Raw genomic sequence first — 22,971 nt, forward strand, 5'->3', positions numbered from 1 at the left:
TGGACTTGAAAATATTTTATCTCAATCACTTTTGATAAGATGGACACTATCTTCACATGATCAGGTAAAATATAAATAGAAGTATATGAAAGGCGCAAACATCACAATTATTTTAATGAAAAAATATACTGATACAGGAGCATAAACAATTATTATGAGACAATTTATGGACATAATTTGGAAGATATTTTGGAATTACAAATTATGTTACTGCTACCTGAAGGACAATCATACATCTAAAATCAATGTAAATAAGGTGTTTCATTTTTTTTGTTTTGTTTTTTCTGTGAATCATTTAAATCTTAACACATGTGTGACACATCCATTCATGTTTTTAAACTTTGTATGAGAACATAAATAAAAAGTAATTTCATATAATAGGTACTGAAAACTTTCTCAATACACTTAAAAAAAACAATCACTGTATGTACAGCACCATCGCATTGTAAAACATGCGTAATTTCCACAAAAAATTTAAAACAATATATGAAAATGATTTGCTCTTCTCGAGAATACAAAAAATATAGTAAATGCTGTGATGTCATAATGGAACTAACATTTGTGCTTCTTATTTGAATCTCCAACAGATTATGGAGCATAAAAAAATTAACTGGAAATAGTCGCAAAATTATGCAAAAAAAATTACATCTTTAAGAGCAATTTTTCAAAACTCTTCACAGCAGACGATTGAAACCACCATAAAAGTTTAAACAGTGGTATCTAGAATTCTATTGATTTTGATTCTACAAAAAATTTTCTCAATTCTAAAAAAAAAAGGAAAAAAGTTTGACTTGGAGGTTTGACAGTTTAAATAGGACTTCCACTATCATGCATTTTCATCCCTATCATGTTTGAACGCATAAAAAAACTGAGCAAAAGCTTAAACTTGTGATACAAAGAAAAGTGAACACAAATCGTATAAAACTAGGATAACACAATTGAAACATAACGGCAGTCAAACTATTACTCAAAGTAATTTTAATTTCCTGAGTAACAAATTTTCTATAAATCTAAGCTCTATAACTCACAGTAACATCAATGTAAACAAAAGCGCTTCAAGTTATCAAAGTTCAACTGTAATCACAACTTGCATTATGCAGGAAATCAAAATAGGTTCCATCTGAGCAGTCTACTGTGAGCATGGTTATTCAAAGTGTTCTCTTCAACAATTAATATGAGAGAAAAAAAATTTGGAATACTGTTTTCCAACTGTTTGAAAAAACAGTTGGAAATACATCCTCACCTTCATAGTTGTCTCCAACTTATATAGATTAACAGAAATAGCAACAGTTCTGAATAAAACGTCTAGAGCAAAAATTTCACTTTTGACCAACTATTTGGGTAATAAAACAAATCTTAAATGGAATAGCCCTATAACCAGGTTTAATGTTAAGTTAGGGTGGTCCATGCCAAATATGGGCTCTCCTCACCTACTAGAAATTCTGTCTTTTAAGTTCACAAACTAGTTGAACATGTCTAGATATGTGAGGAAACATAACTCTACCATAAACAAAACCATAATTTCAATAGCAACTTATCCATTTGGCCACAAATACATGTTAATTTATTGTAATATTGATAATTATGACAGTAGTTTGACATATTAAGCACAAATGACAGACATTGCTGGAATGAAAAGTTTAATTGCCATGATTGATGCATCGATGTGTTGAAAATAAACTTGCATAAATTAAACTGCTTATGAAATTTCAGTATGTTACAAAACAATGTTTTGCATGGAAAATTTTTCCTACGAAAAAAAAATATTTAAACTCAATCAGAAATTTTTTTTAAAACTAACATAGAATCATTTCATAAGTACATATTAAATAAATATATAGGATGTTCATAGAATTAACAACATAACAAGATGTATGTTGTCCAAAAAATGTATGCTCACATCTTGAATCAGTATACAATCATACGTCTCATACCTTTCACAATTTTCTTGGTCAAAATTAATGACTCTCTTCCAGTAAGAAAATGTACGAAATAAAAGATTTATTCACAGCGCAATTGTATATAACACTATGATTGCATTTATATTGCAAAAAAAAAAAAACACCAACAATAAACTGAATTCAGAGTATAGAATACACCAATATTAGAAAAGTATAGCGGCTACATTTTTTGTTTTTCCCCCAATAAATAGAGCTATATTAAAATTTTCAAAAGCTGAATATTTATGTACATATGTGTAAAACAAATGTTTCATCCAGGATTGAAAAATAATACTCATTGATCATCAGTAAGAGTATGTGGATCAGTACTTTTCGCTCAAGTTCCTCAGAAAAATATTTTACACACACAATCCAGGTCGAGAATATAGAATAGCTTAGGAAAGGGCGGGGTGAAGGGATGGGCAACAGTGGAGCGAGTTCATTTTAGTTTTCTTTCTTTTCTTCAACTTGGTTCGCTTGCGCGGGAGCTGCACCATCAGTTTTTGGTGGTTGTATCTGATCTTCAGGATGATCTTCATACCTGGGAGGAAGAGAAAGGACAAAATAGTATAAACCTGCAGCTCAGGCATTTCTACAAATCTTTAAGAGTTGCATATATGATCATGGCATTAATAATTCTAGAAATATCATATATTTCATATATAGAAATAAATATCTTTATCTTGAAAGATTTTAAAATATATATTCCCCCCCCCCCATACTACAATAAGTACAAATATCCCTCACTTTCACAAATCTGTGAAATTTGATCTTAAGTTTGATTCTAATGATGTAAAATCTGAAAATGAGCTTGGAAATTAAAGAGATAAAATCTGTTGGATTCGTGGATTTAGATGAGGTTAGTGTAATAAAGTGCTCAAATCCCACTCATCCAAGTGAGCTAATAACATGACTCACTTATCAATATTGTTTATAGCTCACTAATAAACATGAATGATCAAAGTCAGAAGCCCTTTGTTTAACAATTATGTTGTTAACTTTGTTTAATAACCTATTACCAAGAGTCTACCAAGTTTGAGAAAATAAATGGCTGCTTTTTTTTAACACATTGACTAGACTATGCCATCAGAATAGAAATCAAAGAAAATTGTTCCTATGGGAATAGAATTTTCCCATTTGCAAGAGATACTTAAAAATCATTAATAACATGAAGAATGTTGCCACTGAGATGAATCTTGACTGGTTCATTAAAAAAATATATGAAACTATTATCCCACAAATTTTAATTGAGTAGACCCACACTAACCGGCACTAGTCCATTTCTCATCCAATTGAAGACAGTCAGAAATTTATAGCGTTTTTATAAAATATTAAATTCATTCATCCAACAAAGATTTACTGATTTTATTTTTTGCCAGATTTATTAATAAGCTAGAAGGATTCATAAAATTTATTTTTTAATTTTATTTTACTAAATAAACACACCCACAACAATTTTTATCTTACCCATGTTAAAGTGTTGTCTTTAAATATATTTTGAATTTACATGTATTTATATTATATGCATTTCCGCCATTTCTTGCACACCTTTTCGTTCTGGGGTATTCTTTCAAATACAAATAAATACAAATGCAACGCCACAACAGGCAAATTGCCCAACGAGGTGGCTGACTTAAGAACATCATGGACCATTTTTTGGAGGCCCTACCTACTACTCCTACACCACCAATGCCCCCCCCCCCCCCGTGGAACCCCCAACGAACCGGTACATGCAGGAATGTGCGTGTATGTGTAGTGAAACCTGACATGAAGTTTTTGTGTTTCTCTGTAATGATTGTTATGTGTAGTGCTGCCATCTGCCACCAGTTTTTCAAACTATGAGTGAAGTGTTATGATTGAATGATTTATCGTTGTAGGACTGTTGCTCTCTGTGGCGAGACTTTCTAACGGGGAGATCGGCTCGCATTTGCGCCTTGAAGTTGGGAACCACAGAAAACCAACTTCAGCCAACCACCACTGTGGGGTTCGAACCCGGATCCTCGCATCGCGAGTCCGACACTATAACCACTCGACCACCACAGCGGCAAGCTGACAAACCCCCATTCAAGCAGACAAAAATTGACCCTCTCCTTCCTTTCTCCCTCTTTTCTTCTGGATAATATCAAATATCCACTGATATTCTCTATCGTTTTGTTCAATTCCCCTTTTTCTATACACACACCTGAAGATTCTTTCCCTTGTTTTCTGAGGGGCAACATGACATGCCTTTGACCTTTGTAACGTGAACCTTCACCTCTTGCTTTGCTTAATAGTTTGCTGTACATAGGTTCTTTTTAGCCAATCATGTCCTTTTTCCTTTTTTTCCCCTTAAATTCTCCAACTTTCTGAGCATCCTTCTTTGACTTTTTCGCTTGTGGGAGGCAGTTGGTTTTATCTTGTAGTTCGTATACGCTTTGAAAAAATGTAGTGCTTTGATAAGTGAGCTCTTTTTGGGGAGCCAGCTTGCAGCTGAACCCTAAATATTCATTAGTGTACTCTTGTAAATGTCTTTTTAATTAGTCTCAAAATTGTAAGTCAAATGATTGCTCATGATAAATTTCTACAGCGGAACAGCAGAAAGACGATTCAAATCATGGTTTGTGGAAAGACTGTCATGCTAAGAGTTGCCCCTCTACACCTGTGGACAAAAGTAACTGTGTGCAAGGACTATTAGGGTATTCAACCGATATCATTAACAATTAGTGAAAACAGCTGGAGCCCTAATTATCAATCTGACCTCAATGGTGAAGATATCCAAAGAGCCCGCAACCAGGATTTTAGATGGCCTATGCAGGGCAGTGAGATTCAAGAATCTGAAGATATGCTGAGGGCCCGCTACCAGGGTGCTAGGTCTAGTGAGCAGTAGCATCTGAGAGCCCGAAGGATGCCCCAAAAGCCTGCATCTGAGATGTCCGGGGAAACATCACATTCTCCTGAAGCCATCGTCAGGTTCCTTGATGATCTCCCCCCCCCCCCTCATGATCCCATCACCGTTCCGGACTCAAGACCACCTTTGAGACTGTCGGTAAATGATTTTTTTATTTAACTGTCTATTTCTACCCAAATTTTAAGATATCACGAAAAATTATAGTTTCACCCAATTGAATTAATTTTTATGGTTTATTATTTTTATTTCGATAGTTCAATTAACTGAATGTCTAAGTATTTCATTAAAAAGAGATATGCTGTGAATATGTCTGCTGTGAATTCAGGAAAAGGGGGCCTCTCTTAAGTATGTCAAAAGAAGTGATTAAAATTCAATTATTATGATTTCAGGGAAAACAATGTTTCTTTGTATTTTCACTGTGTCATCATCGGTTCTAAACTTTTCCTAGATATTGTTTTGTTTTTAGTAAATCTAGGCAATTTTGATATAACCCCTCTCCTCTCATCACGGCCTACCCCTTAACTTCTTAATTAATTGGAAAATAGAAATTTAATCTAAATAACTTCATAATAAAAGTCACTTTGCACGATTTTGTCATACGTGACTATTTTGCAGAACCAATCGATCACATAAAGCGAGGAATGCATGTATTTCCATAAGTGAGTAACATTAAAAATTATCATTTTGAGAGTGGAACACAAAAAAAGTTAAATATGCTTTATCTACCATTAACTTTGAACGAAGGTAATGTGAAAGTGGTGAAGCTGTATAACATTTGCCGATATTTGACTCATATTGATTGATTGTGCATACCGTTTGATAATTTGTAACAAAAACAAAATTTGTAATGCAATTAAATAACAAACTGATGAGGTAAGGTTTCAGAAATGTTTGTGTTAGCCAGTCTTGCATCAACTTGTATTACAGTCCATTTCCGTTTCAACGAATATCATTATAGCGAAAATCTCATTTAACGAAAACTTTCCTAATCCACCAGATAAGTTTGCATCAGAACAATGTAAAAATCTGGAATTCCTTTATAACAAAATTTCATTATTATGAACCGATTTCTCCGGTTTCCTGGAGTTCATTATATAACATGATACGACTGTATAAATTAGTTTTACTTTGGATAATGTTTACTAAAATTAAAAGTGTGTACAATCCCTTATCATTCAGTGGTAGAAACATAAATTCAGTCTAATTCACCAGATCCACAGAAGAAAAATCAACAGACTTCTTTATTTACTGGATGGATATCTTAACACAAACTTCCTAGACACAGGAGAAGCTCGTTTCCTTCCTAGCTCCTCCGCGATAAAGGTAGTTTTTAACTATTCTTTTTTAATGAAGCAAAGATAACAGTACATCACATCAAGATGGCAACAGGCAACTGACAGTTAATATATTTATGTCAATCAGATTATACATTGAATTAATATACACAGTGATCCCTAACTTATGTTTCTTTCATTTATAAGACAATTTTCTGCACTCCGTCATAGATATAACTTTATAATGCTATTCATTTTTATGCCTATCACTAATGCATCATTCGTGCGTGTGCACGTTCAAAAACTGAATTCTGAAAGGCACTTCAGACTTATCATAAACAAAATTTAAATATCTAAGGTGCAAATTCAACTCTTTCTGTTTCAGAAAAAAAAAAAAAAAGAGGTTACAGATTACAAATCACATTCAGCTAATCTGATTTTAAATCAGCCAGTTGGTTTAATTAACATTTAAAGTTTAAATTTAGAAATTTAAAAACATTTTTAAAGCAACTGACTTTAGAAGTTTTTCCCATAAATCATTAGTTCAATGGCCAATCTAATGATATGTTTATGAAAATAAAATCAATTTAGATCCGATTAAGGACAATTAATTAGTTGCACTTCAATTTTGTATTAGCTAAAGTTAATTTATATACATGAGAGGGAAAACACATTAATTTCAACAAATTTTAAAAAGGACAGAACTGTAATGCACTTACGTGAATAAGGCATTCATGTCTCCCTTGATGCTAGCAACAACGAGTGGTGTTCCAATACATGCGGGAACGAGGTACAACAATGCTGGCTGAAAAATGAAACACAAAAACTATATGGTCATAATCATACTTTATATTTAATTGGCTCAATATTACCCCAAAAAGATTTTAAAAAAACAAGCATGAAATTTTTGCTTCATTACATAGTCTACAACTCACCTGTGCGTGTTTGAAGTAAGTCATAACAGCAATTGTGATGATCAGAGCACAAATGTAAGCAACGAAGCTTGAGATGAAATAAAGGTCATACTTCCTCTTTAGGCTAAAAAAATTGTGATAAAATAAAATTTATACACTGCATATGGTAAATTGACAAAATTGTTATTCTCAAACAATGAGTTTCTATTAAGTATAAAATCTCTTGGACAAAATCCAATTTAATATGAGAAAACATGCAAGTGTGTATAATTACATTTAAGAGAGCATTATTAAAGCATAAAAATGCAAAGTTATCAAAAGGATTAAAAACTTTTATTCTAAAATCACAACCTGTAACAATGTTTTATTTATAATTAGCCGTAATATATAGGTTAGCCAAAAACTGCAAGAACATTTTATAACTGGCTTCTATATATATGATTCTTCCACCCCAACATTATTTTAATTTCTTTATGAATAAGTTTTTGAAAATGAATAACTATTAATTTGCCTGCAATTTCTTATTCATTTCACAACCATTTTAGGGCTTAAACTCTGATGTCGCCAACACTGAAAAAAGGGACCTAAAGTTTATAGTTCTAATTTTAAGAAAATTTTCTTCCACGGATTTGAAAACCCAGTTTTGAAAGATGCATAAGATAAAGAGGGAGTAAAAGAGTGATCTTCCAGTCTTCACTAAAAAGTGTATTGATGGTGGAAGAGTGAAGGTGAACTAATGCTTCCTACTCCCAACAAGGGTGCCGCAAACAGAAAGTTTTGATTACTTACAAAGTCTAGAAGTTTACAATGATTCAACTCAATTGTGATTTTATACATAAGTCAACATGGGGAGGAGCTTCAGGTGTTAGATGCTCTTCTGTGTCACCATGAGTCCAAAGAAGAATGTCGTTTTACGAGATCTCAGTTGACAGAAAATTTCCTGTGGTAAAAACTCCTGTAGTATTTTCTACACAGAAAAGTTATTTTCTCAAGAAAATTTTTTGCGAAAATTGTTCAGGGACATATGGCAGTTTTTAGCATGTTCTGCATTAGGATATCATGAGATACTTGAAACAACATTTTATGGTTTGAATGCACATTAACTGAGTTCTGTGAGATATGTCACAAATCTTTGCTCAATTTCCAGGAATATGATGTTAATCTAGCAAATTATAGGCCTACAAATTTGTGAAGATTTCTCTTATTTCATGACTTCTTGACATACATAGAAGATACATTTTCATGCTAGCATAACCAAATTTAAAAAATAATTAGAAAAAAAATTTTCAGGCAACTTGAAAATTCCAATTTCAAAACTTTTTTTTTTTTGGTTTATCTGAAATTGGTAAAAGTGAGCCTTTTTTCTTTGAACAAACTGTTCAATTGTTTCTTCAGCAATGAAAACAAAATTACACGCCAAGCCTTACCTCCTGTCAAAACGCAGCAAAAGTGCAATGAAAATTCCTGGAATGACAATGTCACCAAGCCCAAGCATTGCAAAATTCTTTCCATCGAGTGAGTTCTCAAATATGTCTTGGGGAAAAACCACTGAAATGAAAAAGAGGGAAAAATTTGTTAAATTTTTTTAGGTGGAAACCTTTAAGTTAAGTGGCACATAAAGGATTTTCTCAAAAACTTAAAATAAAATGCATATGTAAGAAAAAAAGACATGCCAACAATATCAACAATATCAATCACCATAATTTCCTGAATATACCTAATCTGTGGGGCGTATAATCAGCATATGTGAATTTCACTAATACATATGGGACAAAATCCCTCTAATAATCAAAAGAAACATTTAAATCTACAAACAAAATATAACAACCTAATGCTCCTGTTAATTTTCGTAACATGTGATACAAAAACCATTACTAACTTTTTAATTTGATAGTACAAAAAACAAAGCAAGATCTTTCTCAGATGTTGGGGTTAGCATTTCGGTGGCAATATACGTTACAGCCAAATCCTGAAATCTGACACTTTTGTGAATTGGCCACCCATTTTGCGTACTTGCCTAAAGGTGCAGCCAAAGTCTGATTATTGGAAATGACTAGTGTTTTCCCATGCTGGCTATCCACATCACAAAGTCGCTGGAGATCCCGGCAGGCAGCACATCTATCACTTCTGGTTTGTTGTGCAATTCGAAATATCATAGAAGTTTATCTTGCTGCAGCAAGTGAAAATAAAGAAATTTAATATCATTTCTTGTTTCTTACAACTTTGGTCGATCATTCCATACCATTTGTGAACTGGCTGGCCAAAGTCAGAAATCAAGAAATGATTGGACATTGGCTGGTCCATTTACAGCAAAATTGGGCAATACGCAAATTGGCCTATATTAGGCTTTTGCTGTAATATATACCACCTTATAATGAAAACCTTCTATATAAAAAATTAAAAACTTCACAGGCAGAGCAAAAAAAAAAAAAAAGATGGGACATCCCATTAAATAAACACACAAAAAGGGTTATCCCTCCCCCCTTATATAGAGCAAATCATTGCCGATTGTTTTTCTTCAAAAGCTGTAACAGGTGAGATATGTTCCCAATCTAAAACAGTCTCAAAAAGCCATTTTTCGAAAAAAATTTATGTACAATGTTTTCAATATAAATCTTTAAACTCATTATAAAGGTGACAACATAATATCTAACAAAATTTTAAGGAATGAAAGTTTTGTTGATCAAGTGTTTAAAGATGTTAATCCTTCTACTTGCCATCTAGAATTCTTATAAAATTAAAAATTATTTTTTGTAGATTATTTTTTGAAAAACTTATTTTGATTTCACTCTTAGAAAAAAAAAACAGGTAATATGTAGTGGCATATAATCCGTACCAAATTCAGGTGTTTTTTAATATAAACTGAAGAGCCAAAAAAACTGGTACAGGCATGCATATGCAAATAGAGAGATATGGAACCAATCAAGAGTACGGCGCTGCAGTCGGCAACGCCTATATAACACAACAAGTGTCTGGCATAGTTGTTAGATCGGTTACTGCTGCTACAATGGCAGGTTATCGAGATTTAAGTGAGTTTGAGCGTGGTGTTATAGTCGGCGCACGAGTGATGGGACTCCGATAGCATCTCAGAGGTAGCGATGAAATTTGGATTTTCACGTATGACCATTTCCCGAGTGTACAGTGAATATCGGGAATCCGGTCAAAAATTAAATCTACGACATCGCTGCGGCCAGAAAAAGATCACGCAAGAACGGGACTGACGAGAATCATTACACGTGAAAACGTGACAGACGTGCAACCCTTCCGCAAATTGCTGCAGATTTCAATGCTGGGCCACCAACAAGTGTCAGCGTGCGAACCATTTAACGAAACATCATCGATATGGGCTTTCGGAGCCGAAGGCCCACTTGTGTACCCTTGATGACTGCACGACACAAAGCTTTACGCCTCGCCTGGGCCAGACAACACCAACATTGGATAGTTGAGGACTGGAAACACGTTGCCTGGTCTGACGAGTCTCGGTTCCAATTGCTTCGAGCTGATGGACGTGTACGGGTATGGAGACAACCTCATGGACCCTACATGTCAACAGGGGACTGTTCAAGCTGGTGGAGGCTCTGTGATGGTATGGGGCGTGTGCAGTTGCCGTGATATGAGACCCCTGATACGTCTAGATACGACTCTGACAGGTGACAGGTACGTAAGCATCCTGTCTGATCACCTGCACCCATTCATGTCCATTGTGCATTCCGACGGACTTGGACAATTTCAGCAGGACAATGCGACACCCCACACATCCAGAATTGCTACAAAGGGGCTCCAGGAACACTCTTCTGACTTTAGACGCTTTTGCTGGCCACCAAAATCCCTAGACAAACATTATTGAACAAATCTGGGATGCCTTGCAACGTGCTGTTCAAAAGAGATCTCCACCCCCTCTTACTCCTACGGATTTATGGACAGCCCTGCAGGATCCATGGTGTCAATTACCTCCAGCGCTACTTCAGACATTAGTCGAGTCCATGTCACGTCGTGTTGCGGCACTTCTGCGTGCTCGCGGGGGGTCCTACACTATATTAGGCAGGCGTACCAGTGTTTTTGCCTCTTCAGTGTATAATCTGTAGATTCTTATTAAGCAGAAAATTATGGTGTGTTATGTTGATGCAAATTTTGATGAAAAGAACTTTAGTTTGATAAACTTGACCATTTTCTATCGCACTAAAGCATTTTGTGGTGGTCGAGTGGTTATAGTGACGGACTCGCGATGCGAGGATCCGGGTTCGAACCCCACAGTGGTGGTCGGCTGAAGTTGGTTTTCTGTGGTTCCCAACTTCAAGGCGCAAATGCGAGCCGATCTCCCCATTAAAAAGTCTCGCCACAGAGAGCAACAGTCCTACAACGATAAATCATTCAATCATAACACTTCACTCATAGTTAGAAAAACTGGTGGCAGATGGCAGCACTACACATAACAAGCATTACAGAGAAACAAAAAACTTCACATCAGGTTTCACTACACGTACACGCACATTCCCGCGTGTACCGATTCGTTGGGGGTTCCGCGGGGTAGGGGGTGTGGGCGGGGTACATGTGAGGTGTAGCAGTAGTAGGTAGGGCCTCCAAAACATGGCTCGGGGATCCATGATGTTCTTAAGTCAGCCACCTCGTTGGGCAATTTGCCTGTTGTGGTGTTGTATTTGTATTATGCAGGCGAGTGCTAATTAGGCAAAAAATGATTTCATGAAAAAAATTTTACCAGCCAAAGGGGATTCCACATATATACAGTCAAATACTGTTTTAATAAATACTGTTATAACAAAAATCTCATTTTAACGAATACTTTTGTAACCTCCCAAATAAGTTTACATGGGAATAATACAAAAACCTGGAATTTCTTTATAACGAAATTTTGTTATGATGAAGTGATTTCTCCAGTCTCTCAGAGTTCATTATAATGGGATTCGATTGTAATAGCACTTTTCTATCACAAAGCATTAGTACTTCCACATTAGGTCAAAAAAATATATATATACATATAATGTGGACAGTAACGGGTTGAATAAAATTAGCGAAAATGTTGGCTATATACAGAAATGATAAAAAAAATTCATTAAAAATTAACAAATGCCCTTTAAAAACAGTTAATCTTGCTTGCATCTTCAGAAACGAGGCCAAAAAAAGTTACACTTTCAAAAATTATATATAAGCACATAAATTTTTGTTATTACAATTCTGTAACATTACACTGTATTGTATAAATGGATAGAAATTTTTTTTATAATTTCCTTATTAAATTTTCCCAAATACTTTAGAGAGCTTTCTAATATGGGGGGTTTAATATATTTTCTACCCTTAAAAAAAAATTTGGCTTCTTATTTTCCAATAAAATTCAGATAAAAATTCATGCACGTCATTTGTAGTCTTAACAGTAATATTAAGAAATGATTTGAGCATTTTTCTTTGATTCAACAATTCCCCCCCTCCCCCATCTGTATCACTTCACGGATGGACTACTGCTACTTAACCATACAAGTTCCTCTGCAGAATTTCTAATGTATCTATATACATATGGCCCAAACATATTTATGTTGTCAGAATAATCATGATGGACTGCACAACTTTAATTTTACTGTAAGACAATACAAACTAATATAATTTCTAAGTCAACTGTCATATTGAAAAGGAGAAGATTCCTCTGGATTTTCGTAAATAACACGCATCCATTCAATCAACAGGCACCAACTTACATTTGATAGGTGCCTCAAATGATTTTGCAACAGTCACCATCACATCTGTTCCAAACACCTGAAACAACAAATTCTCAAATGTGTTATACTCCAGAAGACAGAACACCTTTTTCTATACTTTAATTATTAAAAAAAAACTTTCTCATTTTCACTAACAGATTTAGGGGGTGATGTTTCTCTAGAACATGACTACCATTTTGAAACAATATTTAAAATCTCCCCCAATCAACCAACTCTTAATTATAGGAAAAAGTACTATTTACTCTTAATCAGTCCATCTCCAAAACTGATAAATATAATAAATATTCAATAAACACAACTATGAAACAATTGAGATACAGTGGATACCTCATGAGTTTACAGTCTGAAAACACTGTTGACTGTAACTCTTAAGTGGCAATTAAAAATCACCAAACTCCCCTTCAAAAAATGTCATTGTTTTAATGAAGTAGGCTTTCTTCCGATTTTCAGCAGGAGCAAACTAAGGGGTATAGGGAAAAGTTTTCCATCAAGAAATCAACTTTACAAAATATATGGGCTTGTCAGTGCTAAAATAAAGTGGCTTTTATGAAGATGAGATATCTCATCAATGCCACTTAAAGGGTTAACATGTTCAAAGCAGAAGAGCCTTTGTTCATGGAATGAAAATTGTTTGAGTGTTTCATGATTGTTGGTTGAATAATATTTGCTAGAAAGTTTGAAATATTTTTTGTAAATATTTTGCACTTGTAAGTTGAGATACCACTCTACAATACCTAGTTGAAAGTTTTTTTATGTGCATATAATACTCATAACTGATTGATGATGAAACAGTGCATAATCAATTCCAGTGATTTAAGAACTTTTCTAACTTTTGGAATTGTAAATAATACAGCATATACAAAAAATTTACCCACACACATTCTAACCAAATTTAAATTTCCAACATTCCATCATTGGTCAATATCAATGTGATTTCCAATGTTATGAAACATTAAATTTAAACATCCTAATGTGTAGCATTCCAATACATGTATGCCTCTTTGGTGAAATTTTGTAAGAAATAGTTTAGCAATTTCCAAAAAAATTGTGTGTGAATTGCATAATATGTATACATTTAATGGCATTTTTTATGAGAAAGTTGTTTCTTATAATGTATCACATTTTTTAAGGACAAGGATATAATCGAGTTGAAAAATTCCTAATACTTTTGAGAGCTTACCGGATACAGATAGACTGAAGGCAAGTACACTATGACAAGTCGAATTAATAGAGTAAATTAAATATGCACATTTAACAGTAAAAAATTTAAGATACACATTTGCCCTTGTACACTTGACACATAACTTCATGGAAAGCAATATGCATTGTACATTTAATATGAATAACAACTTGAGGATTTATCATTTACCCAGAAGACATCGTATACGAACAGTCCAGCAAGTAAAGTACATCCAATAGTTATGGTGTTGATATGTAGCAGCTCTACTCCATTCAAAGCAAATGCCAGTCCAAAAATATTGTTCATTATCCAATGCTATATAATGAACCAAATCATGAAATCATAAAAGGGCAACGAATAATTGAATATAATATAAAGAAATATAATCGATACAAATGATATAATTAACTCAATATTGTCAGGATTAAGACATACTAAGGAGTATAAAAAATAATGTGACAGATTAAAGCAACAAAATTACAATTTTTTTCAAAAGGTAAAGGAAGAATTCTAAAAACAAATTTTAAGTCATTAGTGCAAATTAATTCTTTTGGCCCAGATGAGTGAATCCAGATTATATATCCCTCAACATGACAATATCCTAAGATAACTTACATATTTATGCAAAATTTAACATTAATCTCAATTCATCCGATTCATTATCATTAATCTCATTATAACATTTTGATATTGCACAAATATACCCAACTACAAATATTTTACAGACTCAGACTTTTTGTCCACCCTGTACTTTAGAATTTCTTTCCTATATATACTTCAGAATATTTAATTTATTTCCATTGTAGGGGATAAAGTCCATTAAAAGCATATGAAAGGGTACAGGTCTGCAAGTAAGAAACATGGACAGTGTCAGTTCTTTCTTTTAGAAAACTTTGAAACAACTGGGCTCAAGCAAATCACTTGGCATATAGGTATAATCTGTAAAACAAAGACTTTTCAAAAAAGTTATTGGGGGGGGGGGGAATATTCAAAATTCAAGCAAAGGTGATGATATATTACTTATACTTTTTTAAGCAATTAAAACTGACTTTAAAAAACCAACATGAATTCAATTTTTTAAAGTATGATAAAAATGATTATTTTGTGACAAAATTGAAAACGTTGAATTTTTGAAGTATTTCATATGTATTGGGGAAAGCTATTTTCAAAGAGGAGTCTGTTTTATAATTTCCACATTCCTAAGTGTTTTAGCATGGCTTTTTTGAAAGTCATTAAAAACAAGGTTCCGTTCCACACTGTATATAAATTTTCTTTCTACTTCTTATGTAAAATCATTGAATAAATAATTCATTAAGCATTAAATTTATTATGTCTACTATTCAACTGCCAAAACTAAATTAAAGAAAATTATACCTAAATAATTACAGAGAGGAAAAAAATCATCTAAACTTTCTTGAAGTATGAATTTACCTTTTTCCACAGATAGACGAGTCCAATCCCTAAGCTTATAATTAGAGCAATAAGATCTGCATTCGTGAACTTCAGATTTATGAGTTCTAGAAAGAATGAAAAAGGGATCAGAAAAGCGAGATGATCGTAATATAATGAAGTTACCAGATGTCTATAATTTGAATGTCCTTGTCTGTATTTGTATCATACTTTCTATACTACTTCACCAAACACCAACTCTGGCCATATCGCTATATTGTAATGTACTGCCATTAATGATATAGGTTAGAAATGAAAGTGCTATCAATCGGTAGTCACCTCAAGCTCATTAGGGAAAATATCTTATCTATATCCTCCCTCGGGTTTGAACCTTCAGTTATGCATGCTGCAGTAAGGCAGACCCTACCACTGAGCCACCAGAGTACTTGGGTTTGAATCTGGGACCGTGACATCACCTTCACAGTGGTAGATGAGCATTTTACCACCACGCCACTCAGGCTATACTTTCTATACGTATCTTTAAAAATATTACATATATATTGAAGGATTTTAAATGAGGAAAAAGACTAATTATGATGTAAATTTTTACATTTCATGATCCAGTAAAACAAAGGTTAGGATGTTGGTAATACCCCTAAAGCTGGTCATCTGTGTTTGTGTGTGTCCAGACTTAAATACTTTTACTTGGTGCAATTTCACTTTATGATCACTGAAGTGTAATTGCACCCATTTTCTGGTGCAGACTACCAATTATTAGCTGGATGTACTACTTTTGCCTCAACAAAATAAGGTAAGCAATTGGAGTTATTTACAAGTAGAAAATCAGGCCTAAATTACAAAATTATGACAAACTCTGATTCAAACTTCAATAATAATGGTGATGGAAGAATAAAATAAATCTTACCATCTGCTTTCCATCTGTTACGCATTGTGTGGATAAAAACATGCTCGGCTTCCATGTCATCTGGCAACATTTTCTTGATCAGAGGGCTGAAAAATGAAACCTTTTCTCTTAAAATCTCCGATATGATAATTAAAATGTGTTCACGGTTCTTATTAAAGAAACTGACTGCAAATAAATCCATATTTGAATTTAAACTTATTTTGTAAATTGTACACAGTCCCCAAAGGAAGTCACTCAACTCTGCCCTTATCAATAGATATTTAAATTCCATTACTATTCTCCATAAAATGACTTTAGGAACAAATGCAGTATGACAGGGACAGAGCTTAATCTTGCCTGCTTGGTGCTCTTATCATTAGCTTCTAAAACAATTGATGTTTGATTCTGATGTAAAACAAGGTTTAAAGTTTTACTATGAAATGTACATAACAGTATGATAGCATATGTTTGAGAATAAAACAACAAATTCAGCCTAATTAAATATTGAGTGGGTCAAATTTAATCACAGGATCAGCATTAAAAATCACTTAAAGCAGCAAGGACTACAAATAGAGAAATATTTTTATGCCACGCCATAATTCAATCATCATAATTTCATTTGTACACAAGGTTTAGCTTTGGACCTGTCTCTGGTTGCAGTAATAAGTTTTATACTTAGACACTTCCTTTTTTTTCCCATAATCTGGTCACTGATCTGAATCAATATGAATTGAAAAACTGCTCATAATTTGACTTCATTTTTGTAACAAAAATATGCATTTTGTAAATAAAAACAATACTCCAAAAATTCTGAAAGTTTCATAACCCTTTTGCGCTAAAAATTTTATATAAAAACATGTATGGGATATATATGCCAGTGGGAGTGAAAGGATTAATGTGCACAATTCGTAAATATTCAATAAATTTTGTATACACTACTTAGCTTGTTTTCATGAACTTTTTTTTAGTTAGAATGTAAAAACAATATTTGGTGATAATTTCAAAGCAAAATAAGAAAATGGCACAGACTCACCTGACAATATGCGTCAGAGATAACACACCAAGACCAAAGAAATACAAAGTGAGAAGTAGATTTATATATTCTTTCGTGAAAATCTAGAAAAATTAAATATTCTTAATTCTTTATTTCAAATATGATCAGCTTGCAAAAAAAAAATTAACACAAACATGTAAAAACTAAAAAGTGTCCTAAACTCCTAATCACACAATTGTTAGCTTAAATCGATTCACTGGTCAAGCATATGAAAATGCAGTCAACATTTATTTCATGATCCCCTGTTATAGCAACTATTCCATTACAATGACTAATGGGATAAGTCCCAAATGTTTTCATATAATGAAAATATCCTGTACGTGTTCCTTTTGAGATAACGACTACCCGATATAACATTATCAGTTTTAAATGGAACGATGAGGGTCCTCAAAACGAGCGTCTATTATATACTGTATTCTCCCTGCATCACCTAGACGTCAGGAAACATTGAGGAAGACTAGCATGAAAATAATTTTTTTTTCCTAACACTAGGAAACTGTTGTCACAATATTTCAGTTTATGTAAAAAAAATGGTAATTTTAATGATACACATTGCTAAATTTATTTTGACTGAAATAGAAAAGGAAAAAAATAAGCAAAAAAAAAATAGAGCATTTACATTAAATTTATAATTACAAATTGCAATACATGTATTGAGGGGAAAAAAATAGAATCATCAGTAGTTTTTTGTGAATATAAGATGTGCTTAACATTTTGAGAGAGAGATCTATATATAAAATACACTACATATATATTCATGCAACTTGTAAACATTCCTCTAAGGAATGCATAACGAATCTGTGCATTCTTGAATGTGTTGTGGGTGTACATGCATGATCCCTATTGTGTCTATAATGTCCAAATTATACGTGTTTTTGTGTTCAAGAAATGCTGCCGCTATGTCTTACGTATTGCATATGTAACTCTAATTAAAGTAACTCTTACTTTGAAAAATATGTACAGTCCCAAGAGAGCACCACTAGCTATAAGTGGGAACATCGCTGCATACCGTTGAGATACAACCTCTGGTTTTTCTCCTGACTCCTGAAAAAACAAGAAAGAAAAGTTATACCTGTTTAAAAAATAAAAACTTGCAAAATTAAACATTCTCAAAAGGGTTTTACATTAGAGAATTGACTAACCCAAAGTATTGGTTGAAAACCATCAAAAAGTAAATCAGATTGACTTCACAAAGTTAACAAATTTGCATGGATCTTAAAACCAAAAAAAAAAATATTTGCAAACTCAGAAGTTAAAAAAAGGCTACTGCTACCATACATGCACCTCGTACACTTCCTCTTTGGAATTTCTAATGAATCTGCACATGGCAGTGAATGTGTGGCCCTAACGTATCTATGTTGTCGAGTTGCGCTTGTTTCGTGTTCATGCTGCCATCCGTCTTCCATTTTCTGAAGTAAAGATGGAAATGCTTGAATTTTCATGTTATGCCAGTATCGTGTTATAGGTCTGCATGCTCTCTGCGAAGAGATTTTTTAAATGGGAGACCGGTTCGCATTCGCATCACGAAGCTGGAAACTGCAGAAACAAAATTCAGCCGACCACCACTGTGCTGTCACAATGGGGTTCAAACCTCTATCCTCAGGACAAGAGTCCAGTGCGATACCCACACGACTGCACAACATCTCTGTGGGCTACACAAATTTTACCACCCGTCTCCCATTCTAGTATAACTTTGACTACTCTTTCCTCAAATACACTACCCTGTACTATGACTGCTTGGCCTCTCCGGGACCACCCTCCCGCAAGTATACTGGTGTACTTGCAAGGTGGGTTCACTAGTTTGGCACCACCCATGCTCACTCTCTCTCTATACTTTAACAATGTTTCAGTCACCCACATACTTGCAAACGGTTTGGGTCACTCACATACTTGTATACATTCTAGGTCGTTCATCGACATGGTTTCTCGATTTATAGGCCACTCTTGATCATTCACTCTTTTACACTTTTGGACATTTTTTAGACATTCACATACTTTATAAATATGTAAACATGATTAACCTGACCACATAATCAGATCCTGGCACTACCAAGCGAATTTAGTTTTTTTCCTCGTTAACTAAAGACAGCAACAGATTTCAAAAAATTACCTTCGTCTTCTATATCCCCATACAATGCATTGTACAGCCAATAGTGCATTCAGAGATCATTGATCACTATCAATGATCATCACTATCACAATGATCATTGTATCATATCATTGATCACTAAGATCTAATGAAGTACTGAAAAAAAACCTCTGGACTGCAAAGGGCTAGCATTGTTTGTCATCAGAATTGACTTAAGAATTTTTTTTCTTGAGAAAACTGTCAAAGCACGACTAATTTTCACTCCGATTTCTTGTCATGCTTTTGGGACAATTTTTGGAATGCCAAAGAAAAAGATTGCCACCACATTATCAAAAAGGAATTATTCAGTCTACACTCACACGACGTCACGTTCAGCAACCATTCCAGTAGGAGATAAGTCCCAAATATTTTCACTGAACTATCATATTTTTGATACAACTATCACTTTTGATATAATATTATGCAGTGGCGTCGGAGCAGGGGATGCTCGAGCACCCACGGAAGTTTGTAGAACGAGTCCGAGCACCCACAGAATTGATTCAAAAATCGAAATTTCCTACATGAATCTCAAGACGGGCACCCACAGGTTCGAAACACTTCCGACGCCCCTGATATGTCCATTTTCGTCATGATGAAGGGGGTCGTTATATCATAACTACTATAGTTTTTCTGAGATTGATAGTGTGGAAGAAATTAGTTTGTCTTGCAGAATATGGAACAAGATCATGCAAACTTACCCAATTAGTCATTTCTGCTGACATATTGCCCTGGATCCACACCTGATCAATTCACAGAGTCAGACCCTCAATCTGATATCTACTACAGGCTCTATACCAGGATTTTTTTTATCCTCTCAATTAATAACATAAAAAACTGGTAAATTCCTCCCAAGGCTACAACTAGAAACGAAAATCCTGTTGTTCCTGTTGCCATGGACCTTTTGCATAGAAAACACTTTAAAAGGAATTTTTACTGACGAACATTTTCAGTTAACTGAGGGCTTGTTACAGAACAATGCGAAACGTTTTGCTTTAGGGTCTAAGGCAGAGGTCAACCTTTTTCTAGTCGCGAGCACTGCCTGTACCCATCATCAAAAGAGTAGTACCCTTATGGCAAGTTTGACATGCAAATACATGAAATCAGGACGATTTCAATCCTTGAATGCAATTTGTACAAGGTGTTTAAATCTACCTTTGACCAAGTAGTGCTCTCGAGCACAAAATCGGGCATGGGCATCTAGCACTCTGCTTCTGGGAGCACCATGGTGCTCACAAGCAACGAGTTGAAGATGCCTGGTCTAAAGGGCAACATAAAATTTCCAAATTTCATTATGCTACCTTTTATCAAAAAAATAAATGAAAACATTATTTCGGACTGTTTTTCTTGAGCAAAATATTATGCCTGGCTTCTAAGAAATTGGGCTGGAGCCTAAATATTTTTCCGATTTGTCAAGCCCTGCTAGCCACGATGGTTTTAATCCTGCATTCAGGTTTTTTATTGAACCCAGAGACAGTTTTTGACCTGCCTGTCATGTTATAAAAAGGGGTCATTGTGTTATTTAAAGGTCCTGGTTTTTATTATTTTCAACCTGGTATCTGACCTCTAGAACAGCATTTTTTTCAGTCTTAACAGCCATAATGTTTTTTCATAGTTTTGGTGATGTTTTGATTTTTTTTTCTTTGACAAGACGTCTGGAAACATAATTAAGTTTCACTCTTGGCCAATTATCAAGCTTTCGGGCATTTTTCTTGCCAAAGAAAAAAAATCACCAGAAGGGATTACACCTCTAGCTGTTCCAAGTGAACTTGGCGCCCTTTCTGGTATGGTGCATCGACGCCCTGCCCGCAAAATGTCTGGGGTGATAATTTCAGGTGGGAACAATCACTATAAAATTTTCAAATTCTAAAGTTATGGGGCAGCAAAAATCCTTGTTACCTCTGCTCCTGCCCTCCCTTGGTTGTGGCCCTGGAAGCAGTGCTATCTTAAGGCATGGCGGCCTCAAGAGAAGAGAGGCCTCACAAAAATAACTGGTTAAAATTTGAGAAATTTCTTGGTAGAGCCTCAGAAAAATCAGTTGGCCCGAGGGCCCATGATTCTCTTAACCAGTCAACTGTCCAATTAATTTTTCCAAGCGTTACCCGCAGTGCCCACTTTTTTTTTGAAGACACGCACGCTTTTTCCCTTTTCTTGGAAGTTTGAAATATTAAAATATTTTTTATAGCATGTTTTTTTATAGCTCGAATGTGTCGAGACATATGACACCCCAAAAGTTGGGAGAGGCGGTCATAATGTCCTGTGACTAATGCTGTTGATGGGTTTATGTGGAACCTTTGCTAAAAGATATACGAGTAATAAAACAGATGCATCTTCGGAAGGGAGTAGGAAATTGAAACAAAAGCGATGGGGATGCAGCTAAAGCATGACAAAGATAATAGTAATAATAATCTCAGACCTTGAAATATAATTGTCAACTCCATTTAGTGATGAGATAAAGTAGAAGGATTGCTATACAGAGATGACAGCACATGTATGAAATTATTTCGTCATATCTGTGAAAAAGACCGAAAAGTCTGTGTGTCGGTAAATACTGTCGTAGGCAACACCATTATGTATATCAGCGCCGGCAAATGCTGTCTTAACCACTTGACTGAAAAAGACCGACAAAAAGTCTGCCCGTCGGCAAATGCCGTCGTAGGCACGAACATTACGTATGGCAGCGACGGCAAACGCTGTCGTAACCACTTGACTGGTTAAGACGGACTGGATCACAGATTTTGATTGAAGTTCCCATCCCGACACAAACCGTACGTAATTATTAAATGACCTATCTTTGCCAATATTGAGGTCAACTTGCAGCATAAATTGGAATAAAATAAAAAGATCTATATACAACATATTTTAGAAAAATGTGTTTAAAAAAAATAAATCGAATAGAAAGATTTAATTTTTTGTTTACACAAATTCATTGGTGGTTTTGTGTTGAGAGATCTCCAGCATATTTACAAATAATTCGCACGTGTTGAAAATATAAATCACATTATTTCTCTCGAATTTACGCGTTTTCGTTATTCGAGAATTAAGTGCCACATGATAACCAGCGCCGCTCCAGACACTGGACAAAACGGGAACATATGGACGGCACATGGATAACACATACCTTTTGCTTCTTGAGGTATTTGACGGAGCGGAAAGATCCGAAAAATATGGGAATCACGGCCATGATAACGAGGCTGGAATAAGCGACGGCCATCCCTTCGCTGGACGACACTTTCGCTGCTGCTTCTGTTGCATTGGCCACTGCTTCGGACAACGTCTCGTTCACGACACTGTCTGCCATTGTTGATGAATGATGACGCGAATGTGCTGCTTGCTTTCGGAAAAACACGGCGAAAGGGAAGGAAGAGGATAATCGCAGACGATGACGGTATCACGGAGAGAGAGAGAAAAAGAAAGAATACGAAAACGTATTAATGATTCGGTTCAGAGGCGGGCTGAGGAGAAACAACGATCCGAACTCAACTGCGTACGTCGGGAGAATAAAATTAAAAGATATTGTGTTCACACGGAATATGAGACCAATGGGTCTCGCGCAAAAAATATGCACGTGAATT

The 22,971-nt window shown here is 34.7% G+C and overlaps 1 protein-coding gene across 1 annotated transcript; it reads right to left on the reverse strand.

Annotated features, from left to right (window-relative positions):
• Positions 1–22,971, reverse strand: LOC149069316 (signal peptide peptidase). Its single transcript, XM_089250106.1, has 11 exons — positions 22,518–22,971; positions 18,217–18,315; positions 17,251–17,333; positions 16,239–16,324; positions 15,356–15,441; positions 14,114–14,239; positions 12,724–12,781; positions 8,443–8,563; positions 7,037–7,139; positions 6,821–6,906; positions 1–2,481 (listed from the first exon to the last, which is right to left on the reverse strand). Exons 1-11 carry the CDS (start codon positions 22,695–22,697, stop codon positions 2,385–2,387), a joined length of 1,125 nt encoding a protein of 374 aa, XP_089106232.1. The 5' UTR covers positions 22,698–22,971; the 3' UTR covers positions 1–2,384.

Source organism: Pholcus phalangioides, unplaced genomic scaffold, assembly GCF_987345545.1.
Source record: "Pholcus phalangioides strain wild (caught in Gottingen) unplaced genomic scaffold, Ppha-v1.0 ptg000022l_1, whole genome shotgun sequence".
Classification (NCBI taxonomy): domain Eukaryota; kingdom Metazoa; phylum Arthropoda; class Arachnida; order Araneae; family Pholcidae; genus Pholcus; species Pholcus phalangioides.